At 37.3% G+C, this 22,685-nt stretch overlaps 1 protein-coding gene across 2 annotated transcripts in view; it reads right to left on the bottom strand.

The window, feature by feature from the left end:
* OMA1 (OMA1 zinc metallopeptidase) overlaps window positions 1-22,685 on the bottom strand; it is a 67,282-nt gene that overhangs the window by 6,731 nt on the left and 37,866 nt on the right. For both annotated transcript variants that reach the window (XM_022575796.2, XM_022575798.2), the window contains one exon: window positions 20,322-20,471. In XM_022575796.2, the coding sequence (XP_022431504.1) occupies window positions 20,322-20,471 (150 nt within the window). The remainder of the gene's footprint in view (window positions 1-20,321; window positions 20,472-22,685) is intronic.

Genomic DNA, 22,685 nt, shown 5'->3' with positions numbered 1-22,685 from the left:
TGACTTTTACTAGGGCAGTAGCAATGCTGATGGAGAAGGGAATACATCCCTAATGCCTTGTGGAGGCTGTCGACAAAATTTTCTAGTTGGCAAGATACAGAGAGGAAGGGAAGAGAGAAATTAAAGATGAGTCCTAAATTTCCTCCTCTGTGTTAACAGCTTCTTTTATTATGCTATCCGTGCATCTGGGGATAGTTTACTTGCTCACTGTAAATCATTATTGTTAAGCAGTATTGTATCGTTGGCTGGTTAATGACACCAGTCCATAAATTCTTTTAAAGGTGTTGTTCTTATCAAATTGTCAAAACAAAATCTTTTTACTCACAAAATGATTAACATTTTGCTCATCAAATAATTAACAATGCCCCTTTCTATATTTTGAAGCTAGAATTAATTATTCACCGAATATTTGTTCTTTGAACTTTTAAAAAAATTCTCCAAAGTTAATCCCCATCAGGGCTAGGTGTCCTTTTCTCTACTTATCTGTTATGACTCTTTGGGTTTCTAATACAGTTGTTTTTATTTATTTGATTTAATTACACCTTACCACTTTCCTCAAAATTTAATTTGAGGAGGTTCATTCTAGTTATAATTTCTACTTCTAGCTACATCCATTTTGGCAATACTCACAAACACACACACACTCATGCATGCACACACTTTATTTCTGATTTTGACCTGGCCCATTAACTAATATCCAACTAAAAATAACATTCTTCGAAATATTTTTGGTTCTCCTGTGTGTTAATTATTGTAGCTCCTCTCCTGATCATATTTACATTTCATTCTTTGTCTAACTAACCAATGATTCTCACTTTGACTAAATTTTCCAAAGAAACAACTATTGTAATTTTGCTTATTTCTGCTTAATTTTATTAATGGTATTTTCCCTATCTGGGACACATTACTCTCTTTCTTTTCTCTTCTTCTGTCTTATTCATATAGACATTTAAATTGATAAAATTTCCTTTACAAATCAGTTTGACAGCAACCCATGAAAACATAACTATATCACTGCTCTTATTGTTTATGGATTTCTCTCTTGCCTTATACACAATTTTATTTTAACTTTCACCCATCTTTTATTTTTTGTTATGCTAACTTTAATGTACTGTGTTCTGTCAATTTGAACCGTAACACTTTTTATATTACATACACATATTTTTTGTCCAAAAAAGTTGTATGACCAATATTGCTATAAAAGATTTATGCACATTTAAGAAGAAAATATACATCTATTTCTAAGCATTTAGTCTCTAATGTTGGTTAAATCTTATTTTTGTCCTATTCAACTCATTTCTTTGTTAATTCCTTTACATGATCTGTGGTTTTCTAAGAACAGCAGGGTGCAAGCTATAATCACAATCATATATAAACAAACGAAACTATATATTTTATCTAATTCTCGAGAGTCAGTGGATTCTGTAAAGAGCACTACTGCTACTGAGCACTTCACTGACAGATTGTTTTATGTGTTTCATTTATTAAGGGATCTTCCACCTTAAAAGAAAGAAAAGTTGGTTTGGCTAGATACCATAGCAAAGTGTATTAGCTCCGCTGGTTTCTGTTTGGTTGGTTGGTTTTGTTTCTTTCCCCCTTAAGCCCTTACAGTTCTCCAAAGTCTGAAAGGTAAGATCCAAAGTCATTCTTACTATTGTTTTTAAATTTTCTCTTTATACCTTGGCATCTTTAAGAGCCTATCTTTGCAATGACGATTAAACACTTGATAAATTAACTATATAGGGATGTTCATATCAGGCTTCTCATGCATGATGCTCTGGGATTCTTCCAAAAACCTATCTTTAGAAATGTTATCTAAATCAAAATATGGATATAGAAACCAAAGTCAAAGAAATAAAGACATGAATGAATCCTTACCACTGTTAATGCAGTTTGGATTTCCTTGTGTCTTCAATATGCTTCCATTGTTTAGACACTTTTTAGCTTTGGATGTTTTAATTTGGTTGTGCTATGTTCCTCTATCTCCAAGCATCAATGAGTCTTTGCTCTGGAGCATCAATTCTTCTCTTTACAACCTCCAATGAAAGTTTTACAAGCTTCTCTGCTGTATTCACAAGTTTAGCAATTTTTTGAAATGGATGTATCTTACATTTGTAAAGTCATTCTTCTTCTGTCACTTTCAATGTAGTTAAGTCAGCCTTATCATGCCAGCTTCACGTGGTGCTGCTTCTGTAGTTTTCATCACCTAGGCTGTCCTCTCCAATGAAGTAACATTTTTAAATTAGACTGAGATTTGAGATTTGGTTTTGTTTTTAAGATTTTTCTACTCTTGGAAGCTTATCTTACTGGGGGAAAATGGGCATTTCAGGGGCTTTGCTTTTTGGTCGTTATTGTTGGATTTAGTTTAGACGAGGGTCTTTGTGGTGGTATTAGTTAAGGACACTCACACACTACCTAGTCTTTTAAATACAATTACCTATGGTCAACTTTCCTTTCTTGCCAACTCTTATGCACTCATCATCATTCTGATTTTTTTAAAAAATCTGTCGTACCTACATCTTTTTTTTTTTTTTTTTTGCGGCACGCAGGCCTCTCACCGCTGTGGCCTCTCCCGTTGCGGAGCACAGGCTCTGGACGCGCACGCTCAGCGGCCATGGCCCACGAGCCCAGCCGCTCCGCGGCATGTGGGATCTTCCCGGACCGGGGCACGAACCCGTGTCCCCTGCATCGGCAGGCGGACCCTCAACCACTGCGCCACCAGGGAAGCCCTTACCTACATCTTAAATCTACTCTTGAGTAGGAGAAAAATGTGGCTGCAACATCTTTTACTCCTTTGGAGTTGACTTGGCTGGTCTGAGCTCCTTCTTCACTGTTCTAATTCCTCCTGAAGACACACATTTAGCTAAGCCTTTAGAGACAGAGGAGGATGATATTACCTTAATCAAAACACTTCTCAGGTTGCTAAAGAATTGGATCTTTTGCAGAGCGCCAAATCACCACTCCACAATCACTTGTTGGTCATAAGGGGGAGAACCACATTTCCAAAGGAGGCGTTAAGGCCATCACCATCCAACGCCCCTGATCAGACGTGACATCACTAAACATGGAGCAGCCAGATTAAGAGAATCCTGATGTGAAGCAATATGAAGCACAGTTGCACAACCTATAAAATATTCTTGCCAAAAACGTAACTTTCACTTACAGGTATACAGAGAAACAAGTTGGTCAAAATCACAAAGAAGCAATCAGATAAATCTACAATGTGGGACTAGATCTATTCAACACGTCAACATGTTTAGAAACAAACAAAACAGAGGGGAGGGGCACTGTTCTAAAGTCAGACTTAAGGGACACAGCAACCAGATGCTGTGTATGGATACTGATGGATTATGATTTGAACAAAACAATCAGAAAACTGTATCTTGAGACAGAGAAATTTGAATATGCACAGGATACTTAACTGTGTTGAGGAGAATTACTTGATTTTCTTAGCTATGATAATGGTATGATTATGAAAGAAAATGATACTACTTTCTAAAATACATACTGAAGTAATTAGAAGGGAAAGCCCTCATGTCTAGGATTTGCATTAAAATACTTCTGGGGAAAGAAATAAGAGAAGAGGCAGATGAAGCAAGTGTATAAAAAGGTTGCTACTACTGAATGTAAGTGAAAAACGGGGGTTTATTAAATTATTCAAATTATTCTCTATCTTTACATATGTTTTTAAATTTTTATTATCAAAAGGTAAACTAAAAAATTTTTCTTTAGAACAAAACTTTTTCCTCTGTAGCTTCCCTTTTCCTCTGTCATTTTTGCATTTCTATAACTTCATTCTTGATTTTACATCTACATCTTCAGTTCTAAATGGCTCATGAGAGGTTTAAATGTTTCTTCTGAAAAATGAAAGCAGTCTCTTTACACCCTCTCAATCTCCAACTCTTTCCCTTGATTTCTGAAGGTTAAGCATATACTTTTCAAAAGATCTGAAATTTTAGCATCAATAATCTCAATGCAAAAACTCACTAGAAACAAATTTAACAGAAAATAGTGAGAATAGTAGGTTACCACTTTAAGAGACAGAAAATACAAGGATAATGTCTACGTGGCTACTTAAAAATAACAAAACAAAACTTCTGTTTATTATTAGTCTGACAGGATGATTTGATTTGGTATCAACTTGAAAGGCTACTGGAAGACAACAGGAAATAAAAACAGAGAAAACTGTGAAAGAATTTGAAACGGGCATTAGAAGATCATTTGGTATCCTGTCAAATGCATCCTTTGGTATTATCCCAGCCTTTCATGGCTTTAGAGAGATTTTACCACTCTGTAAGTTGTAGAAAACTTAAAACAATGTAAATGATACTTGTCCACAGAAAAGGAAATGAACTATGTAAATGATACTTGTCCACAGAAAAGGAAATGAACTATGTAAATGATACTTGTCCACAGAAAAGGAAATGAACTATGTAAATGATACTTGTCCACAGAAAAGGAAACGAACTATGTCTGGTGAAATGCAACTGATTATTGCCTTATGCATGCATCAGTTTTGCACCTACTTGTACAGTCATCTGAACTAGTTGTAAGATATTACTGGCTCCCTCATTAATAATAAGTTAAATAAAATCTCAGATGTGGTTCATTTTATATTTGTGTAAGTCATGATTTTACCTGAAAAATTTTTTTTTCTCCTCTAACTCATTTCCTTTCATAAACTGCAATGGAAATGGAGTCTGACTAATTTTTTAAGTGGTCTAATTAAGTATAAATAACTAAAACTTTGAATAGATACAAAAAATTAAAAATTAAGGCCACCTTGACACGGGTCAATTATCCTCTGGAATGATAAAATAATATGGAAAAGCTTTCAAATAAAATTTTATGATCAACCACTCTTAACATATGAGAATCAGGTATTAAGAAATGGCTGTATTTATTCCCAGTAATAACAGAAATATTTATAAAACAACTGCTGGTACATATCAGGATTCTTCTATTTACTATATATCAAGTAAAACAGCAATTATTTATGCATAAAAATATAAACTATAATAATTAAGTTCAAAAAAGACAGGAAAAAAAATTAAAGCCAAAGAAGCCTCATAATTAGATTAAAAGCTTCCTTTGAAAATAGAAACCAAGATGTTTCAAGGAAAAAAAATCACCTCAAATTTTAAACATATTTTTCTAAAAATATCATTACTTTTCTCCCCTTTCCCTATAAAAGCAAGTTTTTTCTAATAGCCCATTCATTTCAGCCTCAAGTAGATACACATCACATGCATCATAATATTTTTTTAAGGTTTTAGACAATGTTACTGTCAGGCTTCCTGGCTTTATATGATTCAGAGGCCAATTCAATTACAGTAGCTGCTATGATATTTGCCTTTTCCTCAACACTCTTCTTGTCAGACAAAATGAAATTCTGCAAGGTGAACAGTGTATGTTTGTGTACATTGGCCAACAACGACATTTCACTTCAATGTTAAACACACTCATATTTTCCACTTATGAGATGTATAATATTAATGATTTATGCATTTACTTTGTCCAATTATAAATGTGTAAGAATGATTTACACATGAGTTAAAATCCCCAGCTTCCTGAAAGTTTAAAGAATTTGAAATAAAATGAGATTAAAATGAATGCGTTTGTAGTCTGCCACTGATTCTCATGTCTAAATATTAAATGTAGTAACGTTGAAACTCAAGATTTAAAAAATAGTTTACAAATAAAGCTGACATTGCAAGTTCTAAGAACGTTAAAAAATAAATCCTATTCAAAATTATGACTACAATAACATAACCCCAGACAACTAGTAAGTCCAAATTAATCGTTTTTCCTACATATTCTGTTATTCCCCATCCCCTTCCCCCTCACCAAGGAAAGGATGGCATAGAGTTAGTTGGTGAGAGAAGAAATAATACAAAATTCAGTATAAATGCTTTCAGTTGTAAAATAACTCTTTCAAGTAAATTTCTACCCTGGGTTATCATACAGTTTCTCTTATTCACACCTATTCATATTGTATAGTGATACTTACAGAAGGAAAATTAAATAAGGTCTTTCGAGGACAACGTATGGTATATATATATATATATATAAATTTAAAATCTGAACATTGTAACTATAATTTCAAAACTGTCATACTATTAAACCTCAACAGGTTGATATAACATCTGTTCTTCAGTTTTTCTCCCAAGTTGTTATGGTAACCGAATATGTGGAACATGTGTTTCCTAAATTTAACTGATTATTTCAAGTAAATAAAATTATAACATATCATATTATTAACTACAAATAATATTATTACTATAACCCTATTTTTATCCTTTTTAAATGCTAGCGGATCACAGGATTATATTTAACTAGGCATTTACACATGCTTTATCTCAGAATTCACATTTAAAAAAAAAAAGGGCATTTTTTTTTCTAATTTGGGGGCGTTTTCTTGATTTAGAAACAAAACAATAAAGGAACTAGTCTATTTTCTGAACAATATACTATACTAAAATATTCCAAAATTATATGATTGTACTGCTTTGCAGGAGCCGTAGATCACATTCTTTTCAAACATAATTCAGATCCTGTTACTCCTCTAGTCCTCAGCTCAAAACCCTCCAGTGGTGTTCCATCTCTGACAAAAGCCAGTCTTTTTTTTTTGCGAGGATGTAGAGCCTTGCACCCTCCACCTTCCCTTGCTTACCCCATCCAATTACACTGATTTCCTCGCTGGTCGTCAAATACCAGGCTCACTACTGCCTCAGGGACTTGTACTTACTATTCCCTCTGCCTGCAAGGTTCTTCCTCCTGGGAAGGTACATGGCTCACTCTCTCACTTATTTCAAGTCTTCATTCAAATACCATCTTCCCAGTGAAACCTCCTCTGACCCAACCCCAATTCTTTTTTTCTTTTTTTAACATCTTTATTGGAGTATAATTGCTTTACAATGGTGTGTTAGTTTCTGCTGTATAACAAGGTGAATCAGCTATACATATATCCCCATATCTCCTCCCTCTGCATCTCCCTCCCACACTCCCTATCCAACCCCTCCAGGTGGTCACAAACCACCTAGCTGATCTCCCTGTGCTATGCAGCCGCTTCCCACTAGCTATCTACTTTACATTTGGTAGTGTATATATGTCCCTGCCACTCTCTCACTTCGTCCCAGCTTACCCTTCCCACTCCCCATGTCCTCAAGTCCATTCTCTATGTCTGCGTTCTTTGTTTTTTTTTCCTGTTTTTTAACATCTTTATTGCAGTATAATTGCTTTACAATGGTTTGCTGGTTTCTGCTTTATAACAAAGTGAATCAGTTATATATATATATACATATGTTCCCATATCTCTTCCCTCTTGCGTCTCCCTCCCTCCCACCCTCCCTATCCCACCCCTCTAGGTGATCACAAAGCACCGAGCTGAAAAAAAAAAAAAGGTCATGAAGAACCTAGGGGTAAGACGGGAATAAAGACACGTCTGCGTTTTTATTCCTGTCCTGCCCCTATGTTCTTCAGAACCTTTTTTTTCTTTTAGATTCCATATATATGTGTTAGCATACGGTATTTGTTTTTCTCTTTCTGACTTACTTCACTCTGTATGACAGTCTCTAGGTCCATCCACCTCACTACAAATAACTCAATTTCGTTTCTTTTTATGGCTGAGTAATATTCTACTGCATATATGTACCACATCTTCTTTATCCATTCATCTGTCGATGGACACCTAGGTTGCTTCCATGTCCTAGTTATTGTAAATAGAGCTGCAATGAACATTGTGGTACATGACTCTTTTTGAATTATGGTTTTCTCAGGGTATATGCCCAGCAGTGGGATTGCTGGGTCGTACGGCAGTTCTATTTTTAGTCTTTTAAGGAACCTCCATACTGTTCTCCATAGTGGCTGTATTAATTTACATTCCTACCAACAGTGCAGGAGGATTCGCTTTTCTCCACACCCTCTCCAGCATTTGTTTGTAGATTTTTTGATGATGGCCATTCTGACCGGTGTGAGGTGATACCTCATTGTGGTTTTGATTTGCATTTCTCTAATGATTAGTGATGTTGAGCATCCTTTCATGTGTTTGTTGGCAATCTGTGTATCTTCCTTGGAGAAATGTCTGTTTAGGTCTTCTGCCCATTTTTGGATTGGGTTGTTTGTTTTTTGGATATTGAGCTGCATGAACTGCTTGTAAATTTTGGAGATTAATCCTTTGTCAGTTGCTTCATTTGCAAATATTTTCTCCCATTCTGAGGGTTGCCTTTTTGTCTTGTTTATGGTTTCCTTTGCTGTGTGAAAGCTTTTAAGTTTCATTAGGTCCCATTTGTTTATTTTTGTTTTTATTTCCATTTCTCTAGGAGGTGGGTCAAAAAGGATCTTGCTGTGATTCATGTCACAGAGTGTTCTGCCTATGTTTTCCTCTAAGAGTTCTATAGTGTCTAGCCTTACATTTAGGTCTTTAATCCATTTTGAGTTTATTCTTGTGCAAGGTGTTAGGGAGTGTCCTAATTTCATTCTTTTACATGTCACTGTCCGGTTTTCCCAGTCACACTCATTGAAGAGGCTGTCTTTTCTCCATTGTGTATTCTTGCTTCCTTTATCAAAGATAAGGTGACCATATGTTCATGGGTTTATCTCTGGGCTTTCTATCCTGTTCCATTGATCTGTATTTCTGTTTTTGTGCTGGTATCATACTGTCTTGATCACTGTAGCTCTGTAGTATGGTCTGAAGTCAGGGAGCCTGATTCCTCCAGCTCTGTTTTTCCCAACCCCATTTCCAACAGCTATTCCAGCACCATGATCACCTCTGCTCACACATTACCTATCTTCTGTGGAATGTACTGTGTCCTCCCCAAATTCATATGTTGAAGCTCTAATTCCCAATGTGATAGTATTTATAGAGATGGGGCCTTTGGGAGGTAATGTTTAGATGAGGTCATGAGGGTGTGGCCCTCATGATGGAATAGTGCCCTTATAAAAAGAAAAGACACTACTGCAATCACTGTCTCCACCAAGTGGGACATAGGGAGAAGGCAGCTAGCTGTCTGAAAGCCAGGAAGAGAGACCTCACCAGAAACCGAACCGGCCATAACCTTATTATTGGACTTCCAGCCCTCAGAATTGAGAAAAAGTGAATTTCTGTTGCTTAAGCCAGAGCCCTGACCTTGTACTTCTAGCCTTCAAGCCTGTGAAGAAATGAATTTCTGTTGCTTAAGCTACCCAGTCTATGGTATTTTGTTATGGCAGCCCAAGATAATACACTATTCCTCCTCCTTTATTTTCCTCCCTAACACTTATTACTGACTAACATACAATATATTGGTGATTTATTCTGTACAGTACTAGTTTATTCTATTCATTGTCTGTCACCCTTTACTACAGAATAAGCTTCCTTAAGGCAGGGTTTTTTGTCTATTTTGTCACTGAACCTACAATTCCTACAATCTGGCACATAACAAGTAATCAATAAATATTTGTTGAATGCATAAAATACAGATTTAAAACATCTTAAATGTTGATATGGTACGGTAAGAAATAATACACTTCTGTGATTATATTCAAGGAAAACATTAAAAAAATAAAAATATGCAATCTTTAATAAGTTAAATTAAAAACAAATCAAAGTTACCAAGATTTGTATTCTCAGAGGACCAAAGAATCTTTCCTAATTTTCTTGATCTTTTCTCCTCCTATGGACCTCATCTACTTCCTCAGAGGAAGGCTCTGTCTTCCTCTTACCACTTAAATGTGGAATCCACCTAATACTGCTAACTGTCTAGGATTATTTTCTTTGCTTATTTCCTAAGTGAACTCGCTCTCACTGCTTCAACTATCACCTTTTTTTGGTGACTCTGAAGTCCTCATCTCTGGCCTAGACACCTCTGTACTATGGTGCTAGATTCCCAACTGCCTTAGAGGCATACATTACTTCAGGCATACTGTCAGGAATGTCAAAGGACATGAGCTTTAGGTAGAATATAACACTGTCCTCACTTAAGTAGGAAAAAACCTTAAATAAAATCTAACCCAAAATAGGAAGCCTTTAGTAGTATACAGACTCACATAATTCTATATATTGCCTGAGGAATCACTTTCTTCCATTACAGAAATTAGACCTATGATAGTAGGGACTTCCAATCTCTGAATTATGACTATGTGTTCTAATTAACAATATTCTCACGCCTTAACTGTCAGTTTCACTTCAACCACTGAATTATTCCCAATATTGTAGTAGAGCTTTATTACTTTCACTTGGGGGGAAAATACAAGAAATTATATGAGTTTTTCAAATTAAGTTTCTGAACTAGCATAGTTTATTTTTAGAAGAAAAATATCTCTCAGTTTTTTTCTTTGCCATTGGCTTCCAAATAACATATCAGTTTCTCCAACCATTTTTTTTCATACTCACTAATCAATTCGTTATTATTTTAAAGACTTTTCAAAGCACATTTATTACTTCTTTAAAGATCCTTAGTTATCTGATAATGAAATGAAAACCTGGAATTTAGGACAGGCATCAGATAAAAGTTGGGTAGAACTTATTATCCATTTTAAGCGAACCATATATTTTTAGAATTTCACTAAGCAAAAATAAAAAAGAAAGGAAATTCTAAGAGAAAACCATGTGGTTATTGTGGCTTTAGAGATAGGTTAAGCCTCCCAGGGTAGTATGAGGTCCCTGGGTGTTGGATGGCACTGAGAAGACTCTCAGAGTCAGTGCTCTTCAATACAAACCAGTTACTAATGAAACATGTATTGTCCCAGTCCTATGTTGTCTTTTAAGACAAATAATTACTACACATTATATCAAGTAAATTTCACTGCTGTTTCTTTCTCACATATTTTTTCTTCAAATTAAGAGTATAAATGAAATATATTTAGGATAGGTCTCAAGAAGGTATGTCTGGCTGTCCCCAGTGTTCATAAAAGGCACAAAGTATGCTCAAAGTATCAACAAATCTTGTCATCATTCCTTTCAAAATAAATCCAAAATCTGACCACTTCTCTCCCTCTCTTCTGCCTCCATAATCTCTTACCAGGATTATTTCAAGAGCCTATTAAATAGTCTTCCTGATTCCATCCTTGCCCCACTACAGCCCACACAGGAGCTCCAGCTATCACTATAAAACACTTGAGTCAGATCAAGTCCCTCCTCTGCTCAAAACCCTCTCTTAGCTTCCCATATCACTTGAAATAAGAGTCAAGTTCTTACAATGGTTTAGACGACCCTTTACCGCCTGGCCCCCGTACACCTCAATCATTCTCCCCTCCCTTACTACATTCAGCCCCAATGTCTTCCTTGCTATTCCCTGAACACACCAAGCATACTTTCACTTCAGGTCCTGTGATTTGCTGCTTCCTCAGCCTAAAAGATTCTCCTTCCGCATACCCGCAGGACTTGCTCCCCTGCTTCTTTCCAGATTCTGCTTAGTGAGGTCTTCCTTGACAAATGAACAATGACTAGTACACATTCTCTGCTTCCCAGCCTTCTCTCCTACCTTTAACCTGCTTTGTTTTTCTGCAATGTGCTTATCGCTGCTTGACATACTGTATGTATGTCTGTTTGCTTGTTTATTGTTTGCATTACCTAACTAGAAAGTTAGCTCCAAGAAAACAGAGACTGTTTTGCTCCTTGCTCATTCCCCAGCAACAGAACACAGGATGGTAGATTAGCAATGAACACGAATAAATATTCACAAATGAATTAATGCACCTTATGGTAATTTCTTATCCCAAATGAGATGCAGGCTATTCTTCCTTCAAAATGTATACCACTGTATTTCTACTTTTCTTAAGGTAATTCATATTCTTTAATATATTAAGAATCATCCTGTACTTACCTTAGCATCCGCAAATATCAAGACCACGTATTATTTCTTTTGTATCTTTCCTATAATAGGTAGTCAATGTTTGTTCATCTGAATTTGAAGACATATTTAAGGATAGTTTTATAATACATCTGTATTTGTTGTGTTATCCTTTAGCAAATAAGCCCAAAACCAATTCTTAAATTGGTAAAGAATATTCTGCTTTTATAACCAACCAGCAAATTTAATGCAAGTGAGACAGAAGGGAGCATATAGCCTGGCTTAAAGATGTCTGACATTCATTTTGTACCTATGTGGAAAGCACAGAAAACATTCCGACTGATGTTAAATCAAAAGGTTTTTAGAAGATAGGGAATACTAGTTGGGAGAAAGCTGCTTCAGCTTGATACATTAATGAATTCTACACAAAAATAAAAGAGAAAAAGAAGAGCACATGGCACATGCTTTATTCTATCTTAAAAGAAATAACCAGAAAGCAAACTAATAATGAAGGATTTTTTTTTCCCTAAGAAAACAAATTCCAGTGTCACTACTGGAATTAAGACCCAGTTGACCCAAAATTTTTGTACAACTCATTAACTGGTATGTTTAATGATAAGCTTAAATCACTAAGAAAAGATTATGATCAGTATGATGAAAAATACACCTTGAGTTTTAGACTTTCACCAAATTTTTTTAAAATTAAAAAGTATGATACTAAAAAGGGTAAAGCTCCACCATCAAGAAAAGTCAACTAGGGGAGAGGGGGAAGATGGCGGAAGAGTAAGACGTGGAGATCACCTGCCTCCCCACAGATACACCAGAAATACATCTACACGTGGAACAACTCCTACAGAACACCTACTGAACGCTGGCAGAAGACCTCAGACCTCCCAAAAGGCAAGAAACCCCCCCACGTACCTGGGTAGGGCAAAAGAAAAAAGAATAAGCAGAGACAAAAGGATAGGGACGGGACCTGCACCAGTGGGAGGGAGCTGTGAAGGAGGAAAAGTTTCCACACACTAGGAAGCCCCTTCGCGGGCAAAGACTGCGGGTGGCGGAGGGGGAAGCTTCGGAGCCGCGGCGGAGAGCACAGCAACAGGGGTGCTGGGGGCAAAGCGGAGAGATTCCCGCACAGAGGATCGGTGCCGACCAGCACTCACCAGCCCGAGAGGCTTGTCTGCTCACCTGTCGGGGCGGGCGGGGCTGGGAGCTGAGGCTCGGGCTTCGGTCGGAGCGCAGGGAGAGGACTGGGGTTGGCGGCGTGAACACAGCCTGAAGGGGTTAGTGCGCCACGGCTAGCCGAGAGGGAGTCCGGGGAAAAGTCTGGACCTGCCGAAGAGGCAAGAGACTTTTTCTTCCCTCTTTGTTTCCTGGTGTGCGAGGAGAGGGGATTAAGAGCGCTGCTTAAAGGAGCTCCAGAGACGGGTGCAAGCCACGGCTATCAGCACGGACCCCAGAGACGGGCATGAGACGCTAAGGACGCTGCTGCCGCCACCAAGAAGCCTGTTTGCGAGCGCAGGTCACTATCCACTATCCGCTCCCTCCCGGGAGCCTGTGCAGCCCACCACTGCCAGGGTCCCGTGATCCAGGGACAAGTTCCCCGGGAGAACGCACGGCGTGCCTCAGGCTGGTGCAACGTCATGCTGGCCTCTGCAGCCACAGGCTCGCCCTGCATCCATACCCCTCCCTACCCCCGGCCTGAGTGAGACAGAGCCCCCGAATCAGCTGCTCCTTTAACCCCCTTCTGTCTGAGAGAAGAACAGACGCCCTCTGGCAACCTACACCCAGAGGCGGGGCCAAATCCAAAGCTGAACCCCGGGAGCTGTGAGAACAAAGAAGAGAAAGGGAAATCTCTCCCAGCAGCCTCAGGAGCAGCGGATTAAATCTCCGCAATCAACTTGATGTACCCTGCATCAGTGGAATACCTGAATAGACAACAAATCATCCCAAATTGAGGAGGTGAGGTGGACTTTGAGAGCAAGATATATTATTTTTTCCCCTTTTCCTCTTTTTGTGAGTGTGTATGTGTATGCTCCTGTGTGAGATTTTGTCTGTAGAGCTCTGCTTTCACCATTTGTCCTAGAGTTCTGTCCGTCCATTTTTTTTTGTTTCTTTTTTCTTAAAAAAATTTTTTTTCTTAATAATTATTTTTTATTTTAATAACTTTACTCTATCTTACTTTATTTTATTTTATCCTCTTTCTTCCTTCCTTCCTTCCTTTTTCTTTCTTCCCTCCCTCTTTTTTCTTTCTTCTTTCTTTCTTTCTTCCTTTCTCCCTTCCTTCCTCCCTCCTTTCTTTCTTCCTTCCTTCCTTCCTCTTTCTTTTTCTTCCTTCCTTCCTTCCTTCCTCTTTCTTTCTTTCTCTCTTCCTTCCTCCCTCCCTCCCTCCCTCCCTCCATCTCTCTCTTCCTTCCTTCCTTCCTTCCTTTCTTTCTTTCTACTTTTTCTCCCTTTTCTTCTGAGCCATGTGGATGAAAGGCTCTTGATGCTGCAGCCAGGAGTCAGTTCTGTGCTTCTGAGGTGAGAGAGTCAACCTCAGGACACTGGTCCACAAGAGACCTCCCAGCTGCACATAATATCAAATGGTGAAAATCTCCCAGAGATCTCCATCTCAACACCAACACCCAGCTTCACTCAACGACCAGCAAGCTACAGTGCTGGACACCCTATGCCAAACAACTAGCAAGACAGGAACACAACCCCACCCATTAGCAGAGAGGCTGCCTAAAATCATAATAAGGCCACAGACACCACAAAACACACCACCAGACGTGGACCTGCCCACCAGAAAGACAAGATCCAGCCTCATCCACCAGAACACAGGCACTAGTCCCCTCCACCAGGAAGCCTACACAACCCACTGAACCAACTTTAGCCACTGGGGACAGACACCAAAAACAATGGGAACTACAAACCTGCAGCGTGCAAAAAGGAGACCCCAAACACAGTAACATAACCAAAATGAGAAGACAGAAAAACACACAGCAGATGAAGGAGCAAGATAAAAACCCACCAGACCTAACAAATGAAGAGGAAATAGGCAGTCTACGTGAAAAAGAATTCAGAATAATGATAGTAAAGATGATCCAAAATCTTGGAAATAGAATAGACAAAATGCAAGAAACATTTAACAAGGACCTAGAAGAACTAAAGAGGAAACAAGCAATGATGAACAACACAATAAATGAAATTAAAAATACTCTAGAAGGGATCAATAGCAGAACAACTGAGGCAGAAGAGCGGATAAGTGACCTGGAAGATAAAATAGTGGAAATAACTACTGCAGAGCAGAATAAAGAAAAAAGAATGAAAAGAACTGAGGACAGTCTCAGAGACCTCTGGGACAACATAAAATGCACCAACATTCAAGTTATAGGGGTCCCAGAAGAAGAAGAGAAAAAGAAAGGGACTGAGAAAATATTTGAAGAGATTACAGTTGAAAACTTCCCTAATAAGGGAAAGGAAATAGTTACTCAAGTCCAGGAAGCACAGAGAGTCCCATACAGGATAAATCCAAGGAGAAACACACCAGGACACATATTAATCAAACTATCAAAAATTAAATACAAAGGAAACATACTAAAAGCAGCAAGGGAAAAACAAGAAATAACACACAAGGGAATCCCGATAAGGTTAACAGCTGATCTTTCAGCAGAAACTCTGCAAGCCCGAAGGGACTGGCAGGACAAATTTAAAGTGATGAAGGAGAAAAACCTACACCCAAGATTACTCTACCCAGCAAGGATCTCATTCAGATTTGATGGAGAAATTAAAACCCTTACAGACAAACAAAAGCTGAGAGAGTTCAGCACCACCAAACCAGCTTTAAAACAAATGCTAAAGGAACTTCTCTAGGCAAGAAACACAAGAGAAGGAAAAGACCTACAATAACAAACCCAAAACAATTAAGAAAATGGGAATAGGAACATACATATCGATAATTACCTTAAATGTAAATGGATTAAATGCTCCCACCAAAAGAAACAGACTGACTGAAGGGATACAAAAACAAGACCCATGTATATACTGTCTACAAGAGAGCCACTTCAGACCTAGGGACACATACAGACTGAAACTGAGGGGATGGAAAATGATATTCCATGCAAATGGAAATCAGAAGAAAGCTGGAGTAGCAATTCTCATATCAGACAAAATAGACTTTAAAATAAAGACTATTACAAGAGACAAAGAAGGACACTACATAATGATCAAGGGATCAATCCAAGAAGAAGATATAACAATTGTAAATATTTATGCACCCAACACAGGAACACCTCAATACATAAGGCAAATACTAACAGCCATAAAAGGGGAAATCGGCAGTAACACATTCATAGTAGGGGACTTTAACACCCCACTTTCACCAATGGACAGATCATCCAAAATGAAAATAAATAAGGAAACACAAGCTTTAAGTGATACATTAAACAAGATGGACTTAACTGATATTTATAGGACATTCCATCCAAAAACAACAGAATACACATTTTTCTCAAGTGCTCATGGAACATTCTCCAGGATAGATCATATCTTGGGTCACAAATCAAGCCTTGGTAAATTTAAGAAAATCGAAATTGTATCAAGTATGTTTTCCGACCACAATGCTCTGAGACTAGATATCAATTACAGGAAAAGATCTGTAAAAAATACAAACACATGGAGGCTAAACCATACACTACTTAGTAACGAAGTGATCACTGTAGAAATCAAAGAGGAAATCAAAAAATACCTAGAAACAAATGAAAATGGAGACACGATGACCAAAACCTATGGGATGCAGCAAAAGCAGTTCTGAGAGGGAAGTTTATAGCAATACAATCCTACCTTAAGAAACAGGAAATATCTCAAATAAACAACCTAACATTGCACCTAAAGCAATTAGAGAAAGAAGACCAAAAACACCACCAAAGTTAGCAGAAGGAAAGAAATCATAAAGATCAGATCAGAAATAAATGAAAAAGAAATGAAGGAAACGATAGCAAAGATCAATCAAACTAAAAGCTGGTTCTTTGAGAAGATAAACAAAATTGACAATCCATTAGCCAGACTCATCAAGAAAAAAAGGGAGAAGACTCAAATCAATAGAATTAGAAATGAAAAAGGAGAAGTGACAACTTTCACTGCAGAAGTACAAAAAATCATGAGAGATTACTACAAGCAACTCTATGCCAATAAAAATGGACAACCTGGAAGAAATGATCGAATTCTTAGAAATGCACAACCTGCCAAGACTGAATCAGGAAGAAATAGAAAATATGAACAGAGCAATCACAAGCACTGAAATTGAGACTGTGATTAAAAATCTTCCAACAAACAAAAGCCCAGGACCAGATGGCTTCACAGGCGAATTCTATCAAACATTTAGAGAAGAGTTAACACCTATACTTCTCAAACTCTTCCAAAATATAGCAGAGGGAGGAACACTCGCTCCCAAGCTCATTCTACAAGGCCACCATCACCCTGATACCAAAACCAGACAAAGATGTCACAAAGAAAGAAAACTACAGGCCAATATCACTGATGAACATAGATGCGAAAATCCTCAACAAAATACTTGCAAACAGAATCCAACAGCACATTAAAAGGATCATACACTATGATCAAGTGGGGTTTATTCCAGGAATACAAGGATTCTTCAATATATGCAAATCAATCAACGTGATACACCATATTAACAAATTGAAGGAGAAAAACCCTATGATCATCTCAATAGATACAGAGAAACCTTTCGACAAAATTCAACACCTATTTATGATAAAAACCCTGCAGAAAGTAGGTGGGCCATATATGACAAATCCACAGCCAACATGGTCCTCAATGGTGAAAAACTGAAACCATTTCCACTCAGATCAGGAACAAGACAAGGTTGCCCACTCTCACCACTCTTATTCAACATAGTTTTGGAAGTTTCAGCCACAGATATCAGAGAAGAAAAAGAAATAAAAGGAATCCAAATCAGAAAAGAAGAAGTAAAGCTGTCACTGTTTGCAGATGACATGATACTATACATAGAGAATCCCAAAGATGCTACCAGAAAACTACTAGAGCTAATCAATGAATTTGGTAAAGTAGCACGATACAAAATTAATGCACAGAAATCTCTGGCATTCCTATACACTAATGATAAAAAAATCTGAAAATGAAATTAAGAAAACGCTCTCATTTACCATTGCAACAAAAAGAATAAAATATCTAGGAATAAACCTACCTAAGGAGACAAAAGACCTGTATGCAGAAAATTATAAGACACTGATGAAAGAAATTAAAGATGATACAAATACATGGAGAGATATACGATGTTCTTGGATTGGAAGAATCAACATTGTGAAAATGACTCTACTACCCAAAGCAATCTACACATTCAATGCAATCCCTATCAAACTACCACTGGCATTCTTCACAGAACTAGCACACAAAATTTCACAATTTGTATGGAAACACAAAAGACCCAGAACAGCCAAAGCAATCTTGAGAAAGAAACACGGAGCTGGAGGAATCAGGCTCCCTGACTTCAGACTCTACTACAAAGCTACAGTGATCAAGACAGTATGATACTAGCACAAAAACAGAAATATAGATCAATGGAACAGGATAGAAAGCCCAGAGATAAACCCACGCACATATGGTCACCTTATCTTTGATAAAGGAGGCAAGAATATACAGTGGAGAAAAGACAGCCTCTTCAATAAGTGGTGCTGGGAAAGCTGAACAGGTACATGTAAAAGTATGAGATTAGAACACTCCCTAACACCATACACAAAAATAAGCTCAAAATGGATTAAAGTTCTAAATGTAAGGCCAGAAACAATCAAACTCTTAGAGGAAAACATAGGCAGAACACTCTATGACATAAATCACAGCAAGATCCTTTTTGACCCACCTCCTAGAGAAATGAAAATAAAAACAAAAATAAACAAATGGGACCTAATGAAGCTTCAAAGCTTTTGCACAGCAAGGGAAACCATAAACAAGAGCAAAAGACAACCCTCAGAATGGGAGAAAATATTTGCAAATGAAGCAACTGACAAAGGATTAATCTCCAAAATTTATAAGCAGCTCAATAACCAAAAAACAAACAACCCAATCCAAAAATGGGCCGAAGAACTAAACAGACATTTCTCCAAAGAAGATATACAGATTGCCAACAAACACATGAAAGAATGCTCAACATCATTAATCATTAGAGAAATGCAAATCAAAACTACAATGAGGTATCATCTCTTACCAGTCAGAAGGGCCATCATGAAAAAATCTAGAAACAATAAATGCTGGAGAGGGTGTGGAGAAAAGGGAACACTCTTGCACTGCTGTTGGGAATGTAAATTGATACAGCCACTATGGAAATCAGTATGGAGGTTCCTTAAAAAACTACAAATAGAACTACCATGTGACCCAGCAATCCCACTACTGAGCATATATCCTGAGAAAACCATAATTCAAAAAGAGTCATAAACCAAAATGTTCATTGCAGCTCTATTTACAATAGCCAGGAGATGGAAGCAACCTAAGTGTCCATCATCAGATGAATGGATAAAGAAGATGTGGCACATATATATAATGGAATATTACTCAGCCATGAAAAGAAACGAAATTGAGTTGTTTGTAGTGAGGTGGATGGACCTAGAGTCTGTCATACAGAGTGAAGTAAGTCAGAAAGAGAAAAACAAATACCGTATGCTAACACATATATATGGAATCTAAGGAAAAAAAAATGGTCACGAAGAACCTAGGGGTAAGATGGGAATAAAGACACAGACCTACTAGAGAATGGAGTTGAGGATATAGGGAGGGGGAAGGGTAAGCTGTGACAAAGTGAGAGAGTGGCATGGACATATATACACTACCAAACATAAGGTAGATAGCTAGTGGGAAGCAGCCGCATAGCACAGGGAGATCAGCTCGGTGCTTTGTGACCGCCTGGAGGGGTGGGATAGGGAGGGTGGGAGGGAGGGAGACGCAAGAGGGAAGAGATATGGGAACATATGTATATGTATAACTATTTCACTTTGTTATAAAGCAGAAACTAGGGCTTCCCTGGTGGCGCAGCGGTTGAGAGTCCGCCTGCTGGAAGTCGTGTCCCGGTCTGGGAAGATCACACATGCCGCGGAGCGGCTGGGCCCGTAAGCCATGGCTGCTGAGCCTGCACGTCCGGAGCCTGTGCTCCGCAACGGGAGAGGCCGCAACAGTGAGAGGCCCGTGTACCGCAAAAAAAAAAAAAAAAAAAAGCAGAAACTAACACACCATTGTAAAGGAATATACTGCAATAAAGATGTAAAAAAAAAAGAAAAGTAAAGTCAACTATACACACCAATTTATTCACTAAGACTTGCGGACTAGCAGGATTTTACTTTTCAGTCAAATCCTTTGAAAACTGATGGTAATCAAAATAGGTGATTATTTATTCTATGTTTTTAGCAGAATTAGCAGAAAGCAAACTAATACAAAGGATTTCTTTTCTAGTGCTCTTTTTCCAAGCACAAGAAGTAAAGTATTAAAAATAAATGATACAGTAAAAATAATGTCTTGCCTTACGCAGTGTTAGCTTACCTGAGGTATGAGTCTATCCAAGTGCTCAGCTCGATTTCCATGAGAAGGGTGTGTAGATAACCATTCTGGCAACTTGGGAAGACCATGGAGGCTTTCTGCAAATTCCATCTGTTGCCAAAACACTGAACTGGCTCTGACGTCCACACAAGCCTAAAATCAAAATTAATAAAAGCACAAAGTAAGCTTAGTTATGAGGACATTATTTTAAATTTACCTTTATGTCATTACATGTTTTAAAAATATTTTCCATTATCATTTTAATAAAAGTAGAATATGCTCATTGCTTTAAAAAAAAACTCAAAAAAAAACTTCATATAAAGATTTTGAAATCTAATCTGCTATTAAACTGTACTAAAGAAATTTTACTCTTCATCTATACCACTAGAATAATTGGGAAAAGACGTCAAATAAATATGAAGAAAAGACAGTTTTGCCCATTTTTGAATCAGGATTTTGTTGTTGTTGAGTTTTAGAAGTTCTCTATATATTCATATATTAATCCCTTATCAGATATATGATTTGCAAATATTTCCTCCCATTCTGTGAGTTGTCTCTTTTTACTCTGTGGATGGTGTCTTCTGATGCAAATTTTTTTCTTTTTTCATGAAGTCCAATTTGTCCATTTTTTCTTCGGTCAACTGCACCTTAGGAGTCACAGCTAAGAAATCATTACCAAAACCAATGTTGTGAAGCTTCTGCCCTATGCTTTTTTCTAACAGCCTTATTGTTTTGGGTCTTACACTCAGGTCCTTAAAAAATTTTGAGTTATTTTCTGTATATGGTGTTATGTAAGGGTCCATATTCTCTCTTTTGTATGTGGATATCCTGCTTTCCCAAGCACTATTTCCTGAAAAGATTGTCCTTTACCCATTTTCCACCCTCGACAAAAAAATGATTTGACCATATGTGTGAGGGTTTATTTCTGGGCTACCTATTCTATTCTATTAGTCTATATGCCTTTCATGCTAATACCACATTGTTTTGATTACTACAAATTTGTAGTTAGTTTTGAAATCAGGACGTGTGAGCCTTCTAAGTTTTGTTCTTTGAAAAAGATTGTTTTGGCTATTCAGGTCCCTTAAGATTGCATATGAACTTTAGGATGGGTTTTGCTATTTCTGCAAAAAAGAAGTCATTGGAATTTTGATAGGGATTACATTGAATTTGTAGATTGTTTTGGGTACTGACATTTTAACAATATTAAGTTTACAATCCATAAACACAGGATGTTTTTCCATTCATTTATGTCTTCTGTAAGTTGTTTCAGAAATGTTTTGTAGTTTTCACCATACGAGCCTGTCACCTCCTTGGTTAATTCCCAAGTCTTTTATTCTTGTGGACGCTACTGTAAATGGAATTATTTTTGTAGTTTCCTTTTCAGATTGTTCACTGTTCATGTATAGAAATACAACTGATTATGTGCTGACTTTATATTCCGCTACTTTGCTATATTTGTTTATTAGTTTAAACAACTTTTTTGGTAGAGTCTTTTAGGATTTTCTACATACATGATCATATCATCTCCAAAGAGAGAGAATTTTACTTCTTCTTTTAAAATTTGGATGCTTTTTATTTCTTTTTCTTGCTGTCTAGAAACTTCCAGTACTTTGTTGAATAGAAGTGAAAGTGCGCATCCTTGCCTTGTTCACTATCTTAAAGGAAAAGCTTTCAGTCTTTGCTGCTGTGGGCTTTTCATATATGGTTTTTATTGAAGTGATGGTAAGGTAAGTTTTCTTCTTACCTCTATTTTGTTGCATGTTCCTTACCATGAAAGGGTGTTGAATTTTGCCAAATGCTTTTTCTGTATCAATTAAGATAATCATGTGGCTTTCCTCCTTCATTTTGTTGATACAGCATATCACTTTGATTAATTTTTATATGTTGAACCATTCTTGCATTCCAGGGATAAATCTCTTTTGGCCATGGTGTATAATTCTTTCAATAGGCTGCTGAATTATATTTGCTAGTATTCTGTTGAGGGTTTTTACATCAATGTTCTTAAGGGATATTGGTCAGTAGCTTTCTTTTCTTGTAGCGTCTTTGTCTGGATTTGGTATTAGAATTATACTGGTTTCACAGAATGAGTTAGGAAGTGTTCCCTCCTCTTCAGTCTTATGGGAAAGTTTGAGAAGGACTGGTATTAATTCTTCTTTAAATGCTTGGTAGAATTCACCGGTGATGCTGTCAGATCCAGGACTTTGCTCTGCTGGAAGATTTTGATTACTGATTCTCAATCTAATTACTAGTCACCCTTACTACTGCTTTTACTGTGTCCTATAACTTTTGGTATATTATGTTTTCATTTTCATTCATCTCTAGTATTTATTAACTTTCCTTGGGATTTCTTCTTTGAATTCATTGGTT

This window comes from Delphinapterus leucas, chromosome 1 (assembly GCF_059928025.1).
Source record: "Delphinapterus leucas isolate spDelLeu-1000000601 "Yukka" chromosome 1, BTC_Dleu_Yukka2, whole genome shotgun sequence".
Lineage (NCBI taxonomy): Eukaryota > Metazoa > Chordata > Mammalia > Artiodactyla > Monodontidae > Delphinapterus > Delphinapterus leucas.
Note: the sequence above shows the minus strand (reverse complement) of the source record. Positions and strands in the feature narration are given on the sequence as shown.